The sequence below is a fragment of the Aphidius gifuensis genome, linkage group LG6 (assembly GCF_014905175.1).
Source record: "Aphidius gifuensis isolate YNYX2018 linkage group LG6, ASM1490517v1, whole genome shotgun sequence".
Classification (NCBI taxonomy): domain Eukaryota; kingdom Metazoa; phylum Arthropoda; class Insecta; order Hymenoptera; family Braconidae; genus Aphidius; species Aphidius gifuensis.
This window is the reverse complement of record NC_057793.1, coordinates 404,069-428,882: the sequence shown is the minus strand read 5'-3', so window position 1 is coordinate 428,882 and position 24,814 is coordinate 404,069. Positions and strand designations below refer to the sequence as shown.

Sequence of the window (24,814 nt, the reverse complement as noted above, 5' to 3'; positions counted from 1 at the left end):
TGGACGGATGCGATAAAATATTACGTATAATAAAAAAAAAAAAAATGAATAACAAATATTAATTATAATTACACGATATATTTTAATAATCAAATAATTTGTTGACATTAAAAAATATAAATAATATTTAATCAACAAATAATAAATTTGAATTTATCCTGCAATTTCCACTTATCACAACTCGTTTGATTAGTTTTGATGTCAGTATTTTTTTATTGATAAAAACACTGACAACTCCTACTTGCCCAAGGCCCATTGACCTATAGAATTTCATTTTTTGTTTGTTTTATTTTTTTTTAAATTAAAAAACAAAGAAAAAAAAATTAAAAAACAATCTCTATATTATTAATTTATTATTATTTTTTGTTTTTTTTTTTCGTTCAAACTTCAGTTGAGTGTGTTTGAATTCGAACTTTTTTTTGTGATCCATTTCTTGTTAATGTTGGACTGTGAGATGAGAAGCCAGGATTTTGTATACCAAGTGGTTTTGGTTTTTTTAATGAACTTCTAAGTGGTGATGCTGTACTACCGACACTTGTTGTCACTGATGCCATTGAACCGTTACCAGTACTGCCAGAATATGGTTTGCCACTTGCATCAGTCATTGATATACTTCCACCTGTAATTTAATATTCAAATATTTTATTTATAAAAATCTATTTTAATAAATTTATTATTAATTGAATTAATTACTTATTTCATCGATTGAAAAATACATTTAATATTTAATTTAATTAATTTTCTCCAATTTCAAAAAATTGTAATTTGATGAATTTAAGTTTTGCAGTGATTAAATAATTAATGACAAGATAAAATTACATGAAATATGAATAAAATAAAATATCAAAAGGTAAAATAAATAATTAATTAATTGTGTTTAATTTGTTATAAAATTAATTGATTCTTAGGATAAATGAATTTAATATTTAAATTTCATTATAATAATTTAACTGCATATTTTAAAATTGGGAAAATTTCACTAAATATAGTCTTGATAAAAAGAAAAAAAATTCTATTGATAAATAATTAATTTTCCTAATGATTATTAGAATATTAAATGTAATAATTCTATTCATATTTAATTCAGGAAATTGACGTGACACATTTATAAATTCCAAGACTTCCTATTGCATCGGAAAAATTACAGTAGAAAAATCATGTGTGTGTGTGGGTGTATATATGGAATAATATTATTCGATATCTTTGGCTGTAGAAAAAAGTGAACCCAGTAAACGTGACGTGCATAAAAAAAGTCATGTACTCGACCTTGCAGCCAATAAACTATCCAACTCAACTCAAGGCAATAACGAAATTTTATCCCTGAAGACCAGGAAAAAAACAAATTGGATACCTCCATAATAACTTTATTTCAAAAAAAAAAAAAGTAATATTAATAATAATAATATTCTTGTGTAATTTAATATATTGTATTTTATTTTTATTATAAAAAAAAAACAATTAAGCAATACGAAATTTCTATTACTGGAATATTTGTTTGACAAATTCAAGTGATGAAAAAAAATAATTTTCAAGAGAGTTTTTGTGGTAAATGGTAAATAGCTCGTGCTTTTGACAAACCAAGTTAAGTGCTGACTATTGTTTTCACAGTGGAGAATACTTGGCTGTGTATTTACTGAGATACCTTGGTAATTTAGCCACAAGAAATAAATGCAAAATGTCTTTGATATATACTCCATTTAGAAATACAAAGACATGCTATTGTTGTAATTATTATTATCAAACATAAGATGCTTTTAAATATATTTTTAAATATCAAAAGTATTAAATAATAACAATCAATTCGTTGCATTCAAAGATGAAGCAATGTAAATACTAGAAAGAAAAGCAGCTTTATTCAAATATGAAAAAAAACTATTACTTTAATTTTTTTAAATAACTTTTAAAAGTATTATATTAAATATGTATTAATTTAATTAAAAATTTTTTAATTTAAATTTTTAAAAAGACCAAATTAAAAGGAAAAAAAAAATAAAATTAATTAATATTTGCAAAGAAATATAATGCTAAATAATAACATGAAAAAAAAAAAAATATTTATTTACCATTTCTTGGATGATGATGACCACCCTCCCGATATCCTGGATTATTGATTGTGGTTGATCGCATGTCAGCGACATCACGAAGCTTCGTTGGATCACCACCCCTTCTTGAATATATTCCCTCGTAAATTGACGATACAAGGACACCAAAACTTAGAGCAATTGATCCAAGCTATAAAAAAATAATAAATATATTTTTTAACATTTTATTTGTTAATAATTATTTTGTGAAAAATTGATGCATCAATTTTAGGTGGAAAAAATTTATTTAAATTGTATTTTAGATAAACCAAAATTATATTTTCATTTAGGCATTAAAATTTTAAATATTAATTATATTATTTTATTTTTCATTTTATTTTTTTTTCATATTTCCACATGACATTTTAATCTTGACTTGAAAAAAAAAATATTCTCTTATTTTTTTCCAAGTCAGCCTTATGAAAAAAAAAAAAATAATTGTTTTTTTATTTGTATATTCTAAATTCATTTAAATTTTATTTATCATTTTGACAGAACAATTGGTGCGAGAGGCTTCACTTTGACTCAACCATTTTTCTAATAACTCGATAAATTTTCTCCACGAGTTGACGCACGTGACGCAAAAAAATAACAAAATAAAAAAATAAAAATTTAATTGCAAAATAAAATAATCAATAGGTATATACTTTATTATTTAATTCACAAACTAAACAACAAAGCTATATGTAATTAAAATTACATAAAAAATTTGAAATATATATTTTTATCAAATAAATTACATATGAAAATATTTTATGATTTATGAATTATACAAAATTGATATGCTCATCTCGTTCTCTACGTGTGCCTTAACAAATCAAATTTCAATTAAACTTTACATACGCGATACCCTTGAATCTTCTTGAATTATTATTACCACTGTTTTCATCATGTAAACTTACTAGTATTTGCAATAATCTCAAAAGCACTTTGCAATTAAAACTTTATCCATCGCCAAACTCATGTACGTGAATAACAATAAATCTCAACTTTCACATTTTAAATTTACCCAATAAAAATATTATATCATTTGTCGATTAAAAATATACATAAAATATACGTCATTATTTAATAAACAAAAGAATTATTTTGTCCCTGACCTTTTACCTTGCATACCCTCTGAAAAGCTCCTATCTTTTTACCCCTATTTTTATTTCAAAGTTAATTTTTAACTTTATTTTAACAGCCATTGTTTAACTTGATATAAAATAACAAAAACAATGATTTATTATTCATATAAACAAAAATAAATTAACACAAATTATTATTAAATAATTTAAAACTACCTTTTGGTGTTTAATTTTTTGTTGACGTTCTAATAAAAGATCATCTTTTGCTGCAGATAAACGATTTCTTCGTTTTTTCATGCTCATTCCATTATAATTATTTATTTAAAAACAATACACACAATTTTGAAAAAAAATTATTTATAATATATATTTTTAATCTAACAGGATACACTTTGTATGAAAGAATTTCAAAGACTGAGAGTTAAATAACAGTTTGATTGAATTTTTTAAAAATAAACTAGAAGAAGTACATCCGCGTAGCACGTATCACATACCAACTAATCGCATTACAAGTACAACTCCAAAGAGAATAAGCTTTGAACTAAAAAAAAAAAAAAAATAAAAAAAAAACACCTGCGATTTACACGAGCGTGTTCACAGGTGCCTTCAAGTCTGAATATTGATCCGTCAAGCAAACATGAATAATAATTTTAACAATTCATTAAATCGATGCTATTATTTTTTTTTTTTTTATTTTGTTCTAAAAAAATAATCCGTAATACAACAAAGGGTCAAGGTTTAATATTAATTTTTAAATTAAGTCTATTTCAACGACCGCATGGCAAACGATCCGCGACCCGGAAATTACGCAACTATTTATATTATTATTATTATTATCTGTATCAGCCTTGAATGAATGAATTCAAGGAAAAATATGTGTAGAGATTTAAACGGGATTTTTGTTGGAAAATATATTAAACAAATCGACCTTGAATTACTACCATTGAATAAATTATTTATTTTTTTTTCTTTTTTTTTGTAATTGTTGGGTATTTAAATAACCTGGTTATTTTTTATATTACGGTGAATTTTAAGGTACTATTTAAACAGCTGGAATTTTGTAAAAAAATTAAAAAAAAAAATACAACTGTCATTGATATAAGTTATTGAATAATACATGAGTGAAAATTTATTAATTTTATATATGCAAAATAGGTCAGTGTGATAATGAGTTTCAAATTGAATGTGAAAAATTAATTAAAATATTTTTTTTTGTTAGTAATAAGCTGTTAATTGAAAATATAAGCAAAAAGTTTTCTCTTTTGCAAGAGTGTTGATGACATCAACACCTCATTGACAATGAATATTTTTTGATGAAAATATAATAATAAAAAGAGGAATAAATGTTATTTTTATTATTGTTTTCTAATGTATGATTTTGAAATATATATTTTTACAAGGTAATATAGTCAACTTCCTGTGTCATTGTTCAATGTGTATAGTATTTTTTAATTCACTGCTGGATTTTCATGGACACAACTTTCCCATATCGCATGTAGCTATTAATGTTTTTTTATTTTTTTATTTTTTTGCTGTTAAGTAATATAGTAGCGATTCATATAATTATGGAATTCCATTGATGTAATTGTAGTGGTTTTCTTTTATGAGACAATAAGAGTTGACAATAAATTGTAATTATATTTATATTTTTTTATATGAAAAAGTGAATTGTATTTAAAATTTCTATGCCCAAATTTAAATTTAATTTGTAAATTATTTAAAAATATTATTGCTACTTGTTATTGTAAATATTTTTTGACACTTGCGCGGGATTTTTAAAATGAAAAAAAATTAATTTTATGATTTTTATTTTCCTGGTTGTTGAAATTATATTTAAATTATATTAAAAAAAATAAATAAATTTACTTTTAGTATATATATTTAAATATATTTCCTCAAATTTTGGTAACCAATAATAATTTTTCAACACATTTACAAATATTTATTTTGTCTTTTATAAATTGTATTATTACCTGCATATAAAATCCCTCGCCTCTTGTTATTTCAAAGCTGTTTGCACGATCATCTGTTTGCAGAGCAAACAAACCAGCAGCGACAATTGCCAAGCATGCTAGAAAAAATTTAAAAAACACAATTATATTTACATCGATAAATTTATTACAATAATATCATGTGTGAAATTTTTTTTTTCAAGTTTTTTTATAGATATTATTATTCAAATTGAATGCTGATTTGTGCTGATTATTAAAATGTAATAATTAGTATTCAGTACAAGGAGATGAATAAAGCAATGCAAAAAATTAATTATATGAAAATTATAATTCAACGTGGGTGTCAAAGACGAGGCTAACAACTTCTTGCTTATAGAAAATAAGAAAAAAATTATATTGCAATTTAAACTGAAGCTGGTAATTCATACTCGCTTGACTTATTTTTATAATTCCATTAACTCAAACAACTGAAGATCAACAGTACTTATATAATCCTTACAAAAAAACCACCTGTTAAAAATTAAATAAATACTCTTTTTAAAATAATAAAAGTACTGGCTATAAAAATAAAATTAAACATCATAAAGAAATGAAGAAATAACTACTAGTTTGCCAAGGTGTAACTTGATATTATATTAGTCATTTGATACTTCCTTCTAGCTACTGCTTCAACAATAAATACAATCATAGAAATTTATTTGTTTTTATTTTTTTTTATTTATTTTTTCGTAAATGCACTTATTTATTTTATGTTCATTCAACAATTATCATTGCCTCATGATTTTCGTTTTTGCAATAATTTTAAATGATTGTTTATTTTTAAAACTTGAAATACTTTTTAATGGATTTTTAAATTAACAATAAATATCTAAAGTTTTAAACAATAATTAAATTTCGCCAATCAATTATAATTAAAAACTATTTTTCTACTAAAATTATTATTTTAATTTTTTTTTTAATAACAAAGAATAAATTAAATCGAAATAATTGTAAATTCTTAATTTCTATTTATAATTTTTTCTATAAATAACTATTTATTTATTTATAATAAAAGTATAATTTTAATTTTGTTTAAAAAAAAAAACACGTATTTAAATAAATATTATAAATATTTTTTTCGAATAAATAAAATTTAACTGTAAAAAAAATTAACATAAAAATTGAAAAAATTTCTATTTAAATTGTTGTAAAGAGTCAATGGAAAAAATAAATAAATAAATAAATTTTGTTGACAATAAAAATATAATTTTTGTTTAAAAAAGACACAAATAAATTACATCATATGTGTAAATAAATTTATTATGTTTAATTTGTTTTCTTTTTTTTTTTAAATTATTTTCCATGATTATTTATTTATTTAATTTTATTTAAACTTGTGTGTGTGTGTGTTAATTTGTTGGAAATTAAAAAACGTGATATTTACTTGTTGCTTATGCCATTACCAATAATATATAATTTTTTTCATTACGAAATATTCAAGTTTCATTATTTATTTATTTATTTATTTGTATAACTCAACAGGTTGATGAAAATAAAAAGTGAATATTGTACTTACTAGCAAGTGTCGCCAGTGTAACTTTGCCAATCAAAGCTGAACTGTATGAAATGACTGTTCGTTTTGCTGATGATGCCATTGATAGTTGAAGCACAGCAAGTAACACAAATATTGCTAGAAATATCGATGCACCAGCTGCTGCTATTCCACCAAGTTGAACTGATTCTATGCTCGTAAAAAAAATCATAAATAAATTCAATTACATTTATGAAAATTTATACAGCGAAAAATATTATTCGTCCACAAAAAATTGATATATTTTATAGCGAAAATTGTTTCACAGTTTGATAAATTAAAATTAATTTAAAGAAAAATTTTAATCAAATTTATTTTTAAATATTTAAAATATTTTTCATCAAAGTAAGTTTATATTGAAAAATAAAAATATATTTGTGCATTTAAGCTGATAATTTATATTGTATAAACTATTAATATTTATATGTTTTTTTAATTAATTAATTAACTTACGATTTGGTCGAAATCGTGAAACATCTGTTCCACATCGTTCTCTCTCGTACGTCAGTGTTTGGCAGACCTTCCAAGGACCAAAATATCCATGCTCAGACTGTCTTCCTGATAAATTAAAAAAAATAAAAATTAATTTTTCCAAATTCTACATAATCATACGGGGTAAATTTTTATTGTTTTTAATTTTTTTAACTATGATAGAGTTGACCTATTTTCGTAATTTTTTTTTTATTAAATTGTCTAAGACCTAAGCTAATTTAGAAAAAACAATTACGAGGATAACTCAACCCCATCATAGACAAAAAAAATAAAAACAGTTAAAATTCACCCCCTACCACCCTTTGACCATTTCAAAAATTTTCATTTTTTTTCCTAAACTAGTTTAGATCCTAGAAAATTTATTTAAAAAAAAATTACGAGGATAGCTCAACCCCATCATAGTCAAAAAAATTTAGAACCGTTAAAATCCACCACCTATCCCCTTTTGACCATTTCAAAAATTTCCATTTTTTTTTCTCAATTAGCTTAGATTATAGACAATTTAATAAAAAAAAAATTATGTGGATAGCTCAACTCTATCATAGTTAAAAAAATTATTTTGTATAAATTTATTTTTTTTTTTCTATTTGAAATTTTACTTGACCCACTTGGCAATATTGATATTAAATCTCAATAATTTGAGCTGAAATGTTGTTTATTTTAGCTATTACCAAAATCAATTATTTTCACTTGAAGATAATAAATTTATAGTGACATTTATTGGTGTTAAAAAAAATCAAATGAAAGTGTTCAATTTAGAAAAACAGCTTTACATCTTAATAATTGTGATTGATAATATGTTAGCTACATAAAAAATAGATAGATTTATTATTGAAACAAGTACTAAATGTTGATGGATCATTGTACATGTACAATATATCATTCAACACACATCTATGGCACCGAATGAAATTATATTGGTCGAGCAAAGCCAGCAACTTGATACTCCCATTGAACCTCGGGGATTCTAGTCTCACGGTGATCGATCTTTCAACGTGTTTCACTTGAATGCAACACGAAGTTGAGATTACATCTTTTCTTCGTCCTAACCCCTTTTTTATTTGCGTCCATTTTTGCCACAATTATAACTTTAATCTGACTCGAGGAAATATTAATATGTCGATGTGTACTGTCAATGCCTATACTCGCATATCGTTGCGGTTTACAAAACTACTTGCTATACAAGTATAAAAAAATAAATAATAATTTTTATAAAAAAATTATTATTGTTAAATTAATTGTTGAAAAATTTATTTGACAAAAATAGTATGTGTTATTTGTTTTTGTAATTATTTTTTATTTCGATTTCGAAAAAAAATTTATTTCGATTTAGAAATGAATTTTTTTTCGATCAAAAATTACGAGATTTACTTGGAGAAAAAAAAATTTAATTGAGACTTGAAGGTGATTTATAAAAAATTGGGAAAAGAGGAAAAATTTCGAAGAAAATTTCGAAACAATATCGTAGTTAAAAAGTTTGATAAAAAATTGACATAAATGTGAATTTTATATTTTTAAAAAAATCATCTTTTTTTGGAATTTCGATTCGAAATAAAATTATTGTACCTTGGCTGGTTTGTCCCAGTTTAGAATAAACCCATGACAATAATTTATCAAAAAACATAACGTAATTGTAAAAAGTTTTATCGAAAAATAAATAAAATATTTAAAAAATTTTCTCCATTAAAACTTTAAAATGATATAATCTATAAAAAAAAATATGATAGATTGTTTGTAATTTTTTTTCTGTCGTTACTAGAGCAAAAAAAAATTGAAGCAACAAAATTACGACAATAGTAAAATCAGAGCATCATTTCCGTTTGATAAAATTACATCAAGATATGTGAAATTGACTCACGCATAGCTGTCAAGTCAAATAAAAACGACTCGTTATATTTTTCCCCACCCAATATATATTAATACAATTTTACTTTCCATCATTCACTCAGCAACTTTTAAATTACTTTTTCTTATCATATTAAATTTCTTACTTTACCCAACAACATCAATTTACATGCAAATATTAAAAAAATAAAAAAAACAACATAATCTGCAGATTGCGCGTATATATTTTATTGACTGAAAACTTTTTTGTTTATAAATATTTATATAATTATGATTATGTCATGAAAATATCAACCTTGATAAAAACAAACATGGACATTTGATTTTTTATTTTTTTAATAATTGTTTTATTATTTTAAATGAAAAATAAATTATTAAAGTGCAATAACTATCGCGATATCAACATCAATTTACGTATTGAAGTTTTACCGACAAAAAAAAATTTATGGTTGTTTATTTTTTTTTTCTTTACATCTAGGTTGTACACGAGACATGTAATAATATTTACGACGCACGTATTGTGTACCAGCAAACGTCTCGAGCCATGGTCACATGTTCAATGCATAAATCCATGTTGGTCAACACAAATTATAATATTTATTTCAAAATTTCAAGCCAGCAATAACATATCAAATTGAATATTCTATTTATTTTTATTTATACTCTTTATTTTATATTCAAAATGAAATCATCGATGGCAGCGATACGAGAAAATTTACGGGAAATACGGGGCATTACATGTTCACCGTAAGTTTTCCCGCGTAATCTGTATGAATTTCTCCGTATTTTCCGTAAACTCGGGAGAGTACACGGTGTCAACAGCGCCTCCGATATTTAAATTGTTTGAAAAATATGTATAAGCTTTTAATAGATTTATAATAATTATATTAAATATAAATAATTATAATTTTCAATTGGATATTTGTAGTTGTCAGCTAAATTAAATAAATCATGTATACGAATTTTAAATGTATTTTTAAAAAATAAAATCATCGTGTGGTAATGAAGACACTTGACTAGAAAAATTTTCGAAATAGCTATTGTTTCAACTTATATAATCTTTCCACCTTACTCATCAGCTTTTTCTGTGCTATAGGTCATTTTTATAAACCTATTTTTATTTTATTTTATTACAAAAAAAATATAGGACAATGTTTTAATATAAAAATATTTGTCTAAAATACTAAAATCAATTGAAAAATTATTTTATTATTTTAGATAAATATTTTTATATTGCAAAATTAATTTACAGCAAACATGCTATGGTCATCATGTATACATATATGTCGGACTGATTGCGTAATGTGTAAAACCCATAAACGTCCCCGTATTTCCCGTAAATTTTTTCCTATCAATGTCGATAACAATTTCATACAGGAAATAATGCAATTGCTCAAGAACCAATACACTCGACATTTTATACTGCCTATATGTTTATCTAAAAGATTTAATTTTATTGTATTTCTCAAACCCACAATCGCTACACACATAAGCAATATAAAAATAAAAAAATCAAAATTCAATTATATTTAATTGCGTAGACAATACTCCTCGATAATAATATAATTTTTTTTTTTTTCAATAAAAAGATAACTATATATTTTTACCAATATTGTAATTGGATTTTCTACATCAACAATAATGACCTCATTAATTATTAGATAAATGAAAAAAATATAAAAATTTTCCAGTTAAACAAACTCACTCAATGGGAGGTCGTATTTGATTTCACTTAAAACCATTCAAGGTAAAAATAATTTTTTTATTCTCAAAAAAACAAGTGAAAAATTATTATAGGTATCGTTAAAATATTCTTAGACGCGTCATTGTCGTAAATTCTTGACAATAAAAATTTGTACATAACAATTATTTAAGTATACATCCATCAACTTGACAGTATTGCAAAATCATTTAAATATACAAAAAATGAATGGTAAATAATTTGTGGTTATTAAAAAATTAATAAATAAATTTAAAAATCAATTAATATTTAGATGAAATGAAATTTATTTGTAAAAAATATTTAATGATTAGCATTTAGAAATTATTTTCCAAGTAAAAAATAGTTTTATTTGTAGTTTATTCATAGTGCAATGATCCAGTAAAGTATTGCAGTGGATAATCTTCACAGACAGTTGATGTAATGAGCAACAAGAACAACAATAAATTCATATCCAGAATTTATTCTCAATGGGAGGGCAAAAAATTTGATCGGAAAGTCGATTACATCAAGCCATGGATAATCGACAGTAAATTTTTTCTCGCTTCTTTCTTCTCGAGTATTATTATTTAATATATATTTGAGATTAAAATTATATTTATATTATATACATATAGCTATTAAGAGTATAAAGAATTGTGCAGAGCTGATGAAAGTATAGCTGAATGTAAAATGTTGAGCTTATAGGTCGACGAACTTGAAATATACAACCGACACTGCACACAATAAATACATTTTGTATTAGCCTTTGGCTGAGAGAATGAACTTGATCAATCGACTTGTTCCTATATTTAATTTTTTTTATTTTTATATTTTTTTCGTGTCAACTATATATCAAACACGCGGATTTTTACCGTAAGACATTGCGGAAGTTGAAGTTTAAATTTATCAGGATCACCCAAGTTGTTGACTTGCAACTATTTTATTATTTAAATAATATATATTATACACAATAAAGGTTTTTTTTTTTTTGGAATATTATAAAAGGGGTATAATTAAATGATCATTATCATCATGGAAAATATTCACAATGTAAATTTGTTATCGCTCAAATTATATCGAGAAATAAATGCTTTTATCTGAAATAAAAATTTCAAAGTTTTTTCTATTGGTACAGCTGAACGGATAGAACAAATTTCTTGAAATTTTTTTTAAAAATACTAGAAATACAAGTAAAAATTCTGGTATACACATGAAATTTCTAGTGACAATTTTTTCTATAGAAAAAAAATTAATCAAGTCAAAGAAATTTATGTATTTTTTTGGAATTTATTTTAAATTATAAATCTTGGATCAATTTGAAAAAAAATTAATGAATCATTGTATTTTAATGACTCAATTTTATATTTGAAATTTAATTTTTTTTATTGCTTAATTTTCAAAAGTTTATAACTTTTTTTATTTATTTTTAAAGCTAATATATGATTAGATACTAATTTCTAAACAAATAAATTTTTTTATTATATATTTTTAATAATTTTTCTACTTGTTACTAAAATATTTAACAACATAATTATTGATGATAAATTAATGATAATGACTAAATTTGATTACTATCTTATTCCCCAACCAATCACAGAAATAAAAAGTAAAAACATTTTACAATTTATTACCCTTTTATACAAACCCAAATACATTTTCATCCCTTTAACTATTTTTATTTCTAACCCCGACATAATTTCTCCAGTTTCTTCTCAAATTAAATCCACCAGTGATAATGAAATTTGATAAAAGTAAAATTAACCAAGCAAAAAGTTTTCTGTGGTCTTTCAAAGAAAATGTTTTAATCAATTTATCCTGTTTTATTGTATATAAATTTCGAAAAATAGAATATATATTTTCAAGTAAGTATATAAATTCAATCTAATTTACAATAAAAATAAAAATATAAAAATATAATCAAAATATCAGAGAAAGATAAATAAAACAAAAGCCAAGTAATCTAGGGTCTTGACAAAATAAATATATATATCAATTTTGAATTTAATAATAATGAATAAATTGTCGTGATAAAAATAATATAAAGATATGTATTAAAGTGCAACATTTATAGGTATATATCTATTAAAAGATAAAGCAAGTTGTCGTTGCTATGGTATGTGTGTATAAAATGTATATAAAATGCAAAACATGTATACAATTGTATAGTAATCAAACATTATATCCAACAGGCGTGAGAGCCTTGAGGCCAAAGGATCAACATTCATTCTTGCAAGCTTTCTTTTCACTTCTCTTTCCATATCGCAAATTCAATTTATTTACCATCTTTTGCTACATTTTTAATTCTATCACCCTTTTGTTTATTTTCCAACCAATTTAATTGAATAAACATCTTGATAATACACATAAAAAAAAAAGCACTCAGTATATTTATTTTTATTTGAGGATATAAAAAAATATTTGAAAAAAAAATCCATGTAATTTATTTAATTGGTAATTTTTTATTTTATTGATTAAAAAAAAAATATAGTAAGTAGTTTATAGTAATGGCGTTTTTTTTATTGTGAATGAAAATTGTGTAAGGTCTTTCTCTGCCTTGGGCGATTAATAAAACCATATAAATGAATGAATGTGTATGAAAAATAAATGAAAAAAAATAAAATATAAAATTATATACGGCAGTTGGAGAAAAATATTGTGTGTGACGAAATCGAGAGCGCGTATACATGTGTGTCGTGTTTTTATATTTTTTTTATTTTTATTAATTTTGTTGTTGTTGTTGTTATTTAATTTTTTATATAATTTTATTTTTTAATCTAAATATATGTGTCTGGCTGATGCAGGTATGCGTTGAGGTGAGTCAAGAGTGCTTCCGGTGGCTACCACCCGGAACACAAGATCATCCGAGCGTAAGTTGATGCACAAAATCATCTGCAGTGTTTAAAAAAAAATTTCAACGATTTATCAATATATTTTCTTATCATAATTTATAAAGAAAATATATTGATAAATCGTTGAAATTTTTTTTTAAACACTGCAGATATATTATCTATATAAATTATGATAAAAAAATATATTGATAAATCGATGGAAAGTTAATGGAAATATCCCAAATTATCTAAAAAAAATTCGAAGCTAAAAAAAATCAACGAAAATAAAGAATTGATTATAACTGTATTCATAAAATTTGGAAAATTCTGGAGGATTTAAAAAATTATTTTCCTGGCACCTGATTATTTCTCAATAATAAGCAATTGAAAAATCCCTGATAAATCAATCCAATGTTTATGTAATAAAACACTGGGCAATGTGGGTTCAGCAAATGGCATTTAAATCGCAAATACTTCAGTGATTAAGTTTGTTTAAAATTTGTCAAATTTAATATTTTTAAATCGGCAAAGCTACTGGCACCGTATACGGAGAATTTACGAGAAAATTTATATACAAGTTACGGGGAAACTTACGGTGAACATGCAATGTCTCCGTGTTTTCCGTAAATTTCTCCGTATATTAGTGTTTTTAACAATTTCGTTTTTAAAAATAGTAATTTTGACAAATAATGTAAAATTATTTAGCAGCTTTTAAATAATAATTTAATTAATAATTTTACTTTATGTTAGCAATTGAATTAATTGGCGAATTTTTTTTAACTATTAAGCAACATTTTGGAAATATTTTTTTCAAGGTAAAGCTTATCAGCTGTTAAAAATATTGAAATAATTATAAATCCAAAAAAAATTATTTAATAATTATTGAACTTAGTAAAACATAAGTTTTGGGAAATAATTATCAGCTTAACCAATAACGAAAGAAGTTAAATATAGAGTCTGAAACTAAAAATATGTAAAAATATTGACCATTAAAATGCGTGACGATATTAAATAATATTTTGTTATTATTGTTTTTTAGCAAAAAAATAATTTGTCATGTCTTAATTATTTTCATTTATCACATTTCTACACATCAGTAATAGTAAAAAATAAATATGACAAATTTTTTTTTCACTAAAATAACAATAACAACAAAATATTATTTATTATTTTTATCATTTGCAAATGATGAATTGTAAATTTAAAATTTAAAAAAAAAATAACAGTATAAAATTTTTTTATTTTCTCAGTAATTTCACAAATGTTTTTTTTTTTTTTTTTGTTAAACGTCAGTGAAGGTATATATTTTTTAAAATAATTAATGTATATTTTTGTGTGTGTATGACTCATCGTTTGTCACTTGATGAATATTAAAAAAAATAATAATTTCATTTTGATGGACAAATTGGCAATAATTGTCTATACAATAAAAAATAAATATTTTATTTAATTTTTTTACATTAATAACATATAACAAGTTAGATTTGATAAAAAAAAAATTATTATTCATGGATAAACAAAAACTGGTTTGACAAAACTTGAAGATAAAAATAAAATAATAATTTAAAATAATCTAGAAAATAATAAAAATGATTAGAGTAAAATTTTACAATTAATTAAAGAAATAAATATATAAATAAACAAATAAACAATTAAATAAAAAAATAAACAATCAAATAAATAAATAAAAAAACAAAAAAAAAAAAGAGGCCATTGGCACGAGTATTGGTATGCTATCAGGATCATAATAATAAAAAGAATAAGAAATAGAAGATATTGAGGTGGGTTGGAGTCACGTAGGTGTAAGCATGATGATGACGATGATGATCATGATGGTAGTGCTGGTCAAATGAAACGATTCAAGTTTATTCCCTGGCTTTAACTTGCAAAATTGCAAAATAAAATGTGTTTATATAATAAATAAATATATCCATCATACAAAAAAACACCAAGATATAATATTTATTATTATAGAAAATTCTTAAACTATTTTTTTTTCTCTTCCCTCCCCCTCCCCTTTAACTCTAATGGACATGATCTATGTTAAGTATGTGCTATTATCGACATGACATCCTGCTGAATCGACACGAATTTTTATACACAAAAGATTCAAACAGATAGTGCAATGTACACTTCGACTATTGCACCAAGTCATTTAATCTAACAACTAATTTAACCAACACGCAAACATTGATTGCCTCGCCTTCAATCAATTGTCTGTGTATAGTGCATCTCTCTAATTTACCTCGAAAAAAACCACTACAATTTATAGTTTAGTTGATGCTATTTTCATTTTTTATTTTAACCTAATAAATTGTTTTCAAATATGGTATTAAAAAAATGGAAAAAAAATTATTTTTTAAAATTTATTTATTGGATATTTTAGTTATCTATTTATTAAATAATTTATCTATTCAATTTTTCAATTATTTATTGATTTATTTAGTTAATTATTTATTCAATTTTTTTATTTTTTCAATCGCTAAAATTAATTTTGCCAATAATTATTTTAAAAATATTTTTTAAATTATTTTTGAGTTTGTTTTTTCAATTATTATTAACTTGGATTATTTAAAAAAAAAAAAAAGTTTAATATTTGAATAATATTATTTAATATTTATTTATTCTTTTTTTATTTTTTAAAATTATAACAGCGTTAAATTTTGGCATTTATATTCATATAGGAAGCAGCCAAGCATACAAATACCGTAATCCAATGACAATCAGATCAAATTTATTTTTTTTTTTATTTTTATTTTTAATAACTACATACGCAGGAAATATTTGCAAGTTTTGTATGATGTTTGTTAAGTTGTATTGCAATTATTATCACGTACACAACGACCGTAAAAACTTTATTTTCATTATTACGATAAAAAAAAAAAAAAGTCATTTTTTTTTCTTTATCATATACATGTGCGCCCGTATTTTTTTATTTTGTTATATTTTTTTTTCTGATTTGAGTTTGTTGGTACCGTGGGTAAAGTGTTGATTTTTTAAAAAATATATTAAGGCATTTCTCACGACACTGCTTCGTGGGAGTATTTTTCCTTGAACTACTTCCTTGCCGATTATTTATTAGCAATGAAAAAGAAAGAAATTAAAGCAAGTGTATTTCCTTATTTTTGCTGTGTGAAAAAATAATATAAAAAATCTATACACAAAGAGAAATTAAAGAAGAAAAAATTAAAATTAATCAAATGAAAGCAATTAGGATAGATTAATTAATGATTTAAATTATAAAATTATAAAAAACAATAAGATGGTGTGTCTAATTGATGCACTTGATAATTTTAAAATGACTAAAAAATTATACAAACGAAGAAAAAATATCTAGGCCAATTAAGTTAGATAAGAAATTGTTTTTAAAAAATTAAAGAAAAATTAGAGTAAAAATTATTTAGCAAATTGAAGTTTGTCTAATTATTATCAAAGAACAACATGTAGGCGATATGGAGAAAAATAAAAAAATTAAAGCCAAGAAAATAATGAATAAATAAAATTCAATTAAACATCTAATTTATTTTTTTTTTGTTTAAAAAAAAATTGATATCAATATTCCAATTTAAAAAAAGAGAATTCAATTTGACATTTGTAGAAAATAATTTTAATAACAATAATAATTAATTGGTAAATAATAAAATAGATGAGATGAAATTTTTTAATTTTTTTTTGTGTCAGTTATTCTATTAAAGATGATTAGATTGAAATTTAATTTTCTTCGTGTATTTATACTCTTCGAAAGTTTATCTTGAACTTTTACCAATGACTAACTTTTTTTTTTTTTTTTTTTTTATAACTGTCTAATTCATTTGTGGCAATGATATCATCAAACTTTTATCATCAATATAATATTAAATAAAATATTTTTTTTTTTTTTTTTTAATTATAAATAACAGTATGGCTTATCATGGTTTATTATCATATTGTTCGACACGTTATTGTTAAATTATCTTTTATTTTCGACATGAAAAAAAATAGAAATTATATTATTTTATAAAAAACAAAAATTATTTTGTTATTTAGCTTTAAATTTAGAACAGAAAGAATCTAATAAGCCAATCATAAATTAAAAATTGAAATTTATATATGCTTATTTGTCTACGTGTCCTTGAAATGACATTTTTTTTTTTTTGGAATAAATTTATTACTTGCTTGAAAAGTTTGTAACATTAAAATGTAATTATAAACGAGTTGTCATGTCAATGGTATGTCAAAAATGCCACGATGCATTTTTATGCATATCACGTAAAAACCATCCGTGATTTTTTTTTTTTTTCTTTTTCATTTACAGTATTTTTTTTTTTTATTCAAATATTTTTCCAATAATCCATTTAAATTTTTTTTATCAAAACCTATTATTTAATAATAATTTTTTAATTTTAAAAAACAGTTTTTAAATTTTACATGAAATATTTTTAATTATTTAATAATTTTCTTGGATTATAAATTTTTTTAAATTTTCATAATTATAAATTTTTAAATTGTTGATAATTATTGATAATAATTTTCCAAAAGTTCATTATAAATAAAAATTTTTCAAGTTTATTTCTTGCATTTGAATTTTTTTGTTGAAAAAAAAAAAACAATATTTATTAATATTCAGGTGACGACGATGTAAATTCGCGAGTCAGCACAAAAATTGAAGATACCTTTTCACATATATGTATTTGTATATTGTATATATTTATTTTGTACAGTGGCTATATATTCCAAAAGGCCGTTGCACTCGTGTAACTCGTCGAGGACTGTAGCGGTACATACCTTCTCCACTATATACATCAAATCAAACAACAAAACTCGTATAGACCACACGTCAAAATTATTATTCAATAATTCAGAAATTACCACACATGTCAGAATAAATATAATGGTAATTATAATTTTCCTTTAAATAATAATTCCACCTTTTACAATATTAAAAATAAACAATTTTTAGTTTAAATATATATGCATGTAATTTACAGAGGTTATTTACAAGACACATTATTATTTACAAGCCTCAATAAAATTTTTTCAAATTGGTTTGCATGTTGTTTTAGGTAAATCATATACATTGTTGTGCTGATACGCTTATTTCCGAGATAATACCTTGACTAAATGATATCATTAAAATCCAGTTGTATGCAATTTAACATTTGACACTGATTAATTTATTGGATCATTTAAATTTTACGCCAATTGATCTATTTTTATATTATTAAAAAATTAATGATAAATTTGTAATTTAATTATTTCAATTACTCCTTAAAATTGATAAAAATAAATAATATTTACAACAAAATTTGCATTATATTTTTTGAAAATTAAAATGAAAAAAATTTGCTTTATTTTAGTATTGTTCTCGTTATTATTATTAATTTATATATTTAAATTTTTTTTATTTTAAAAAATGATAATTTCATTGTTTAATTAATTCAATTATTAATATATTTTTTTAATTTTTTTTTTCACCGTAAATAAATCAAGTAACTTGATAAATTTATCTTGAAAAATATCACAATCATTTTTATTAATTTACAATTTTTAATTGAACTAATTAGTAAGCTAAAAAATAATTTTATAAATCCTCTATAGAATCTTCCAAACACCAATAAAAATTCATTAAAATAAAAAATAATTTATAAATCTTTATATAAAAAATAGAAATCGCGTTAGTTTCATTTCTCTCTGGTTAACTTGTTTTTTTTATTTTTTCCATCTCGAATAGTGGTTAAGGTCATGGCTTATATTTTTTCATCACACTGGAAAGTTGAAGAATAAAAATTTTCTTATTATTTAAAATAAAGCTGTTATTGTCAATTTATAATTTCTCCCTCTCAATTGAATGTTAAATATTATTTTACATTTATTCACAGACAGTGTGAATTATCTTTTCATACACGACTTTTTTTATCTTTTTTTTTTTTGCGGAAAAACATTTTAAAATGACTTGCTTTTTCCTGTTTATCTTTTACATTGTGATTTTTTTTTTCTCTTTAGCTAGCAGACGAGTCGCAATTTTTTCAACTTTTTTTTTTTATCGTATTACGAGCAATCTATTCTCCTGTCGTACAGTAAGCCCCGTTAACTGAGGATGCGTGAAAAAAAAACCTATATATATACCAACAACAAGCACCTGTTTTAATATAAATTCTCACTGAAAATAATCTTCTTCGTAAGATTATTTTCTCTTTACATATACCGAGCACTAAACACTCAATAAAAAAATATATTTTTTCATTTTAAATGCATTTTAATGGCTATTTATCCTGATGATACAAATTATTTTTATTTTTATTTTTCTATGCTTTTGTTGACTTTTATCATTATTGTTTTTTTTTTTTTTTGTTTATATTGAAGTAATGTAATATTTCATGCACCTGTCGTATGCACCTGTTTCACATTTCACGCTTTTGTATATATTTTTTTTTTTTTTTTTTTGTTTTTTTACTATTGACGAGACACAATTTTTATTTTGTCATATTGTTTAAAATTGAATTAAATATAAGCTTGATAAAAAAAAAAAAAAAATGTTTTATTTTATAAAGCCATTAGAATTATTTAAATGAAAAAAAAAAAAATAATATATTTATGTCAAACCCTTTATACTTTCTTTTTTCATGTAATATTCACTTTCCCAAATGATAAAAAAAAAAAAAAAAAAACACCGTTATGACGAAAGTATGAGCGAAAGGTTGATGGGCTTGTTCATCACGTAAATTTTTTAAGTAGCAAGATGATGATACCACTTGTGTGTAAAAATAATAAAATAAAAATATAAGATGTTTAAAAATAATCCTCGATAAGATATGTACGAGTTTTAAAAAAATAATAATAAAAAAACTTGTAGTCAAATGGAAAATAGAGAAGCAAGAAATTGAATGAAACAAAAAAAAAAAATTAGATGTCCAGTTGGAATTGGGTCAAGTCTTGAAGTCGGTGATACCACATGCACCAGGGAAATTTTAATGTAATAGGGAACATTCATGTTGTTGATAAAATCATAAACCTGAGTCACGAAAAAATATTAAAATAAAAAAACTAATAATAAAAGGAGTGACAAGAAAAAAATAAATAAATTTCTCTTTTTAACTGTACTTGATATTATTTAAAGATGTTCATTTGGAATATAAAAATGGGACAATATGTGTTGATAAACAATGTTTAAAGTACACTCGTTAAATTTTTTTTACGACGTTATTTAAAAAGCTTGTTTTACCTGTCGGATTGAGGATATTTTTGCGGTTATTCTAGGCAACTTGAATTGCAAGATAATATAATGATAATGAGGAAAAAAAACCTGGTGGAAAATGTGATACAACAAATACAAATCCACTGGTTAATAATTAATTATTACAAGAAAATAAATTTAAAAAATAATAAAATACTTGAAAGGAAATAATAATATTATTGAGTCATTATAATAAAATGACTGGCTTATTTGTTTTTGAATTAATTAACTTTAAATTTATCCAAGAAATATGATGAGAGTTAATCGAAAATAACGAGGAAATTATTTATTTAATTATTATAATTTTGAAGGTATTTTTAATAGTTGAAATATTTTTTATAATGATGGATTTTTATTTTAAAAAATATACCTAATGTTTTTTAAATTTTCAAATTTGTATAATTAATTGATACACGCCAGCTCAATAAATATACCAATTTATTTTCAATTTACCCGAAATTTTAAAGGTATTTTAGACAGTCCAAAAAAAAAATTTATAATGGTCGATATTAATTTTTAAAAAATACCTAATGTTGTTTTTTTATAAGAAAATTATTTATCGAGACTTGAAAATATTTAGTCGTAATAACAGTATCTAGACCTTGAATTGAATAATAACAAGAATTTATATTTTAAAATTAATTAAACGAGAATAAATTTAAAAAAATAAATTGTCAAGTACAAAGTTTATTTATTCATCTATTATAATTATCACTATCTTATCTCAAAAAAATGCTCTATTTGTGCTCTACATATTTTAATGACAACATCAATTTGACCTAAAATAAAAATAAAAAAAATATAAATCCATAAATAAACAAACCATAAGGTGCTCCAAAATATCCCCAGGCCGGTGTAAATGTAACAGCACCTTGTAATAAAAATGCAATGACACCAATAACAAGTGCAACAGTTGCACCCCTTGCAGCCAATGCACGTTGTTTACCCCAATCAGATGGTTCATTTCTTGTAACAATACCCCGAACACCATGTCGACTGTTTGTATCGGCCATTCTTCATGCCTTTTATTATTTTATTATTTTTAAAAATTATATTAAACTTTTTTTCCTCATCAAAAATTAACAATAAATATTAATAAATATTTAAACAACACTATTACCAACTCACAAAAAAAAAAACAAACACTTTTTTAATTTCCCACCTTTTCAAACTCAAAATTTAAAATATAAAAAAAATAAAATTCAAAAATAAAATCAATAATTTATCACATAATCACTCGTTAAATTTTTTAAATATTATTTTCACTTTGTTGATAGATAAATAAACTTGAGATTTAAAAAAAAAACAATTCAATTTTATCACAGAATGACAGTTAATGATATTATTTTTGAATTAAAACTACTTGTGCATTTTTATCATGACCTCACGTAATTATTTTCATATAAATATGTGTATCCTCGTGTTGTTGTCCTTTTAAAAATTCCTCTATATATTTAACACAAGATATCCTCTCGCCTTTGGTTAATTTTTTTTTTTATTATAAACTTTATATTTTTTTTTTTTTTTTATTATTTTATTTTTCAGAACGTTACTTTTAAAAACCGGTTTAGCGATTCTTCAGTGAAGATCAAACTGCTAAAAATACAACTTTTTATATACTTGACTTTCGTTTAAAAAATTGTGGTGTCTTTTTTAAAATAAAAAAAATTTGCAGTCTATATATCTTCCGGTATAAATAATTGTACTAAAATTCAACAATACATTTCAAAACACATTGTACTATAAAAATTTATTGATTTCTTTTCATTCATATCAAGGTAAAAATTTAATTTCAATTTCCATTATTATAATTATTATTTATATTTTAAATAATTATAAATTATTGCTTTTGTATATGAATTTTAATTTTAATTAATTTAATAATTAATTAAATATTCATTTTAAAATAATTTTTATTTTTTCTCTTTTTGGAGCACTTTGTTTTGCTCCGTATTAATTATTATTATTATTTTATATTGTATGTATTTTTTGTTGTAATATATTTAAAATTAATGTTGCCGGTTGTTATGTAGGTCGATGATGATGGTCAGGTAAGGTTGATGTTACTATACACATGGGTGAATAAAACGCGCCTTCTTTTTCTTGCACACATTTAATCGAGTGCTCTATAGCACTTGTAACAAGTACACTATGCATTTATTGATCGTAAATATTTTTTTAAAAAAATATATCTCCATACACAAATATTTAACTATTAAAACAAAAAAAAATTTTTAAAACAATTTGAAAAATTGGATAATCGTGTTTCATATTTTTAAATATGACTATGTATTTTTTTTTCTTTCTATTTTTTTTAAATAAATCAAATAATTGTAATCGTGTTATCGTTCGATAATGCATCGATTGTAAACAGACACTTTGTGAGTTGAATTATCACTGTAAGGTAAATTAAACACTGTTTTTGTAATGAAATTTTTGTCGGCAAGATTTTTCATTGTATAGGAAGTATAATTAATTTTTAAAAATAGATTTTTTTGATTATTTTTGATGTTTAATTGATACAGGTAATATTTGTACCTGCGTAAACATTATTTACGAGAGAGGAACGCGTTTAAACGGGCCTGCGCGTTGGCCTGCACTGAGTAGAATTATTGTTGAGAATTCAAAGAGGTACCATCATACACTATATACTCGTAAAAACGACGAACAAGCCGAATAATATTACCGAGACATGCCGAGTTTAAAAACCTTTCTCACTCGCACTACTACCTTCAATTTTCATCGTACATTTATATATATACACGATATACACTATATTATATTGCCATGACGTCAATTATAATTATTATAAATTAACTTGATAACAATTTTTTAAAAAATATATATTATTAATATTTTTAAATCATTTTTATCAGCCACCTATGAAACATGGGTTTTTTTTTTTTTCTTTTTTTAATTCATGAAATATAGATAAGGATTATTTTTAAAAAAAAAAAAATATTGATATGAAAATTTAAAATAAAAATTAATCAAAAATGTTATTTTTATTTTTTATATTTATTGATAAATATTTTAGAAAAAAAATAATTATTATTGACGTTGTTGATGGATAGATAAATAAATAAATCGAAAATTATTTTTTATTTTTTTTTTAAATATTTAAAATGTTGGTTTTATTTTTTATAAATTATTTGGGAGGTATTGGCAAAAGTTGGGAGTATTTCCTGGAGCAAATCATGTCATTGTCATTGTCATGATGATGATGATGATCATCTAGCAACTCAAAAGTCAAACTTTAACAATGTCAAAATAATATATTGCATATGACGTTATCAAGAAACACGCACTATTGTTCATAAACAATAATAATTTAAAGAAAAAAAAAAAAAAAAATCTTCCAACAAGAATAATAATAAATAATATAATAAATATATATATGAACAAGGATGGAAGTGGTATGTAGTTGCGATAAAGTAAAATAATAACAATAAAATATTGAAGAACAATGAGAAACAATATTCCACCCACATGATGCCTGTCAAAGCAAACTTTCTGGTTTTGACTGAACAACGAAATTTTTTGATTTGGTTTTTTAAAAAAATCTAAAAATATGTACCATCATGTTGGCTGACATTATTTCTATATTTTTTAATCAAAAGTTTCAAATAAATTCTCAAAAATAAACATAAAAAAATATGCTTGTAAATTATTATCGATAAAAAATTCAATCTTTAACGGTTTTATTCTCAAGGCAACTCAAGGTCTTTTTCAAAATAATAATTGTGTAAATATTTTACCACAAATATAAGCTTTGCAATTTCATGTTTCATCAATTTTAAATTGCTTCAATTTTTTTTTTTTTTCTTTTCATGGATCATAATATCATTTATTTGATAACGAAAATAAATACCAAAAAAATTTAATACTGTTTGTGAGGATTTTATGCGTTTAGCTTTTTATTTTATTTTATTGATGGCCTTCACGACACATTCCTTCATCTAGCTACGTTAGAATATTGCGAAATGATATTTTTCTATATAGTCGTTGACGAGGTATTACGTAATCTAACATCTGTCTGATTATTATTATTTTTATCATAC

The 24,814-nt window shown here is 22.8% G+C and overlaps 1 protein-coding gene across 1 annotated transcript; it reads right to left on the bottom strand.

The window, feature by feature from the left end:
- Positions 1–150: 150 nt before the first annotated feature.
- Positions 151–23,370, bottom strand: LOC122858620. Its single transcript, XM_044161603.1, has 6 exons — positions 21,577–23,370; positions 7,127–7,231; positions 6,659–6,823; positions 5,125–5,222; positions 2,064–2,232; positions 151–619 (listed from the first exon to the last, which is right to left on the bottom strand). Exons 1-6 carry the CDS (start codon positions 21,764–21,766, stop codon positions 381–383), a joined length of 966 nt encoding a protein of 321 aa, XP_044017538.1. The 5' UTR covers positions 21,767–23,370; the 3' UTR covers positions 151–380.
- Between the last annotated feature and the right edge of the window lie 1,444 nt (positions 23,371–24,814).

What these genes read in the sequence shown, in the direction of transcription:
- LOC122858620 (XM_044161603.1), bottom strand. Translation starts at nt 21,766, where the DNA reads ATGGCCGATACAAACAGTCGACATGGTGTTCGGGGTATTGTTACAAGA. An exon ending in TACACTGGCGACACTTGCTA is followed by an intron (nt 5,223 to 6,658) that starts GTAAGTACAATA and finishes AATTTTTTCTAG; the next exon opens with CATGCTTGGCAATTGTCGCT. An exon ending in GCGAGGGATTTTATATGCAG is followed by an intron (nt 2,233 to 5,124) that starts GTAATAATACAA and finishes ATTTTTTTATAG; the next exon opens with CTTGGATCAATTGCTCTAAG.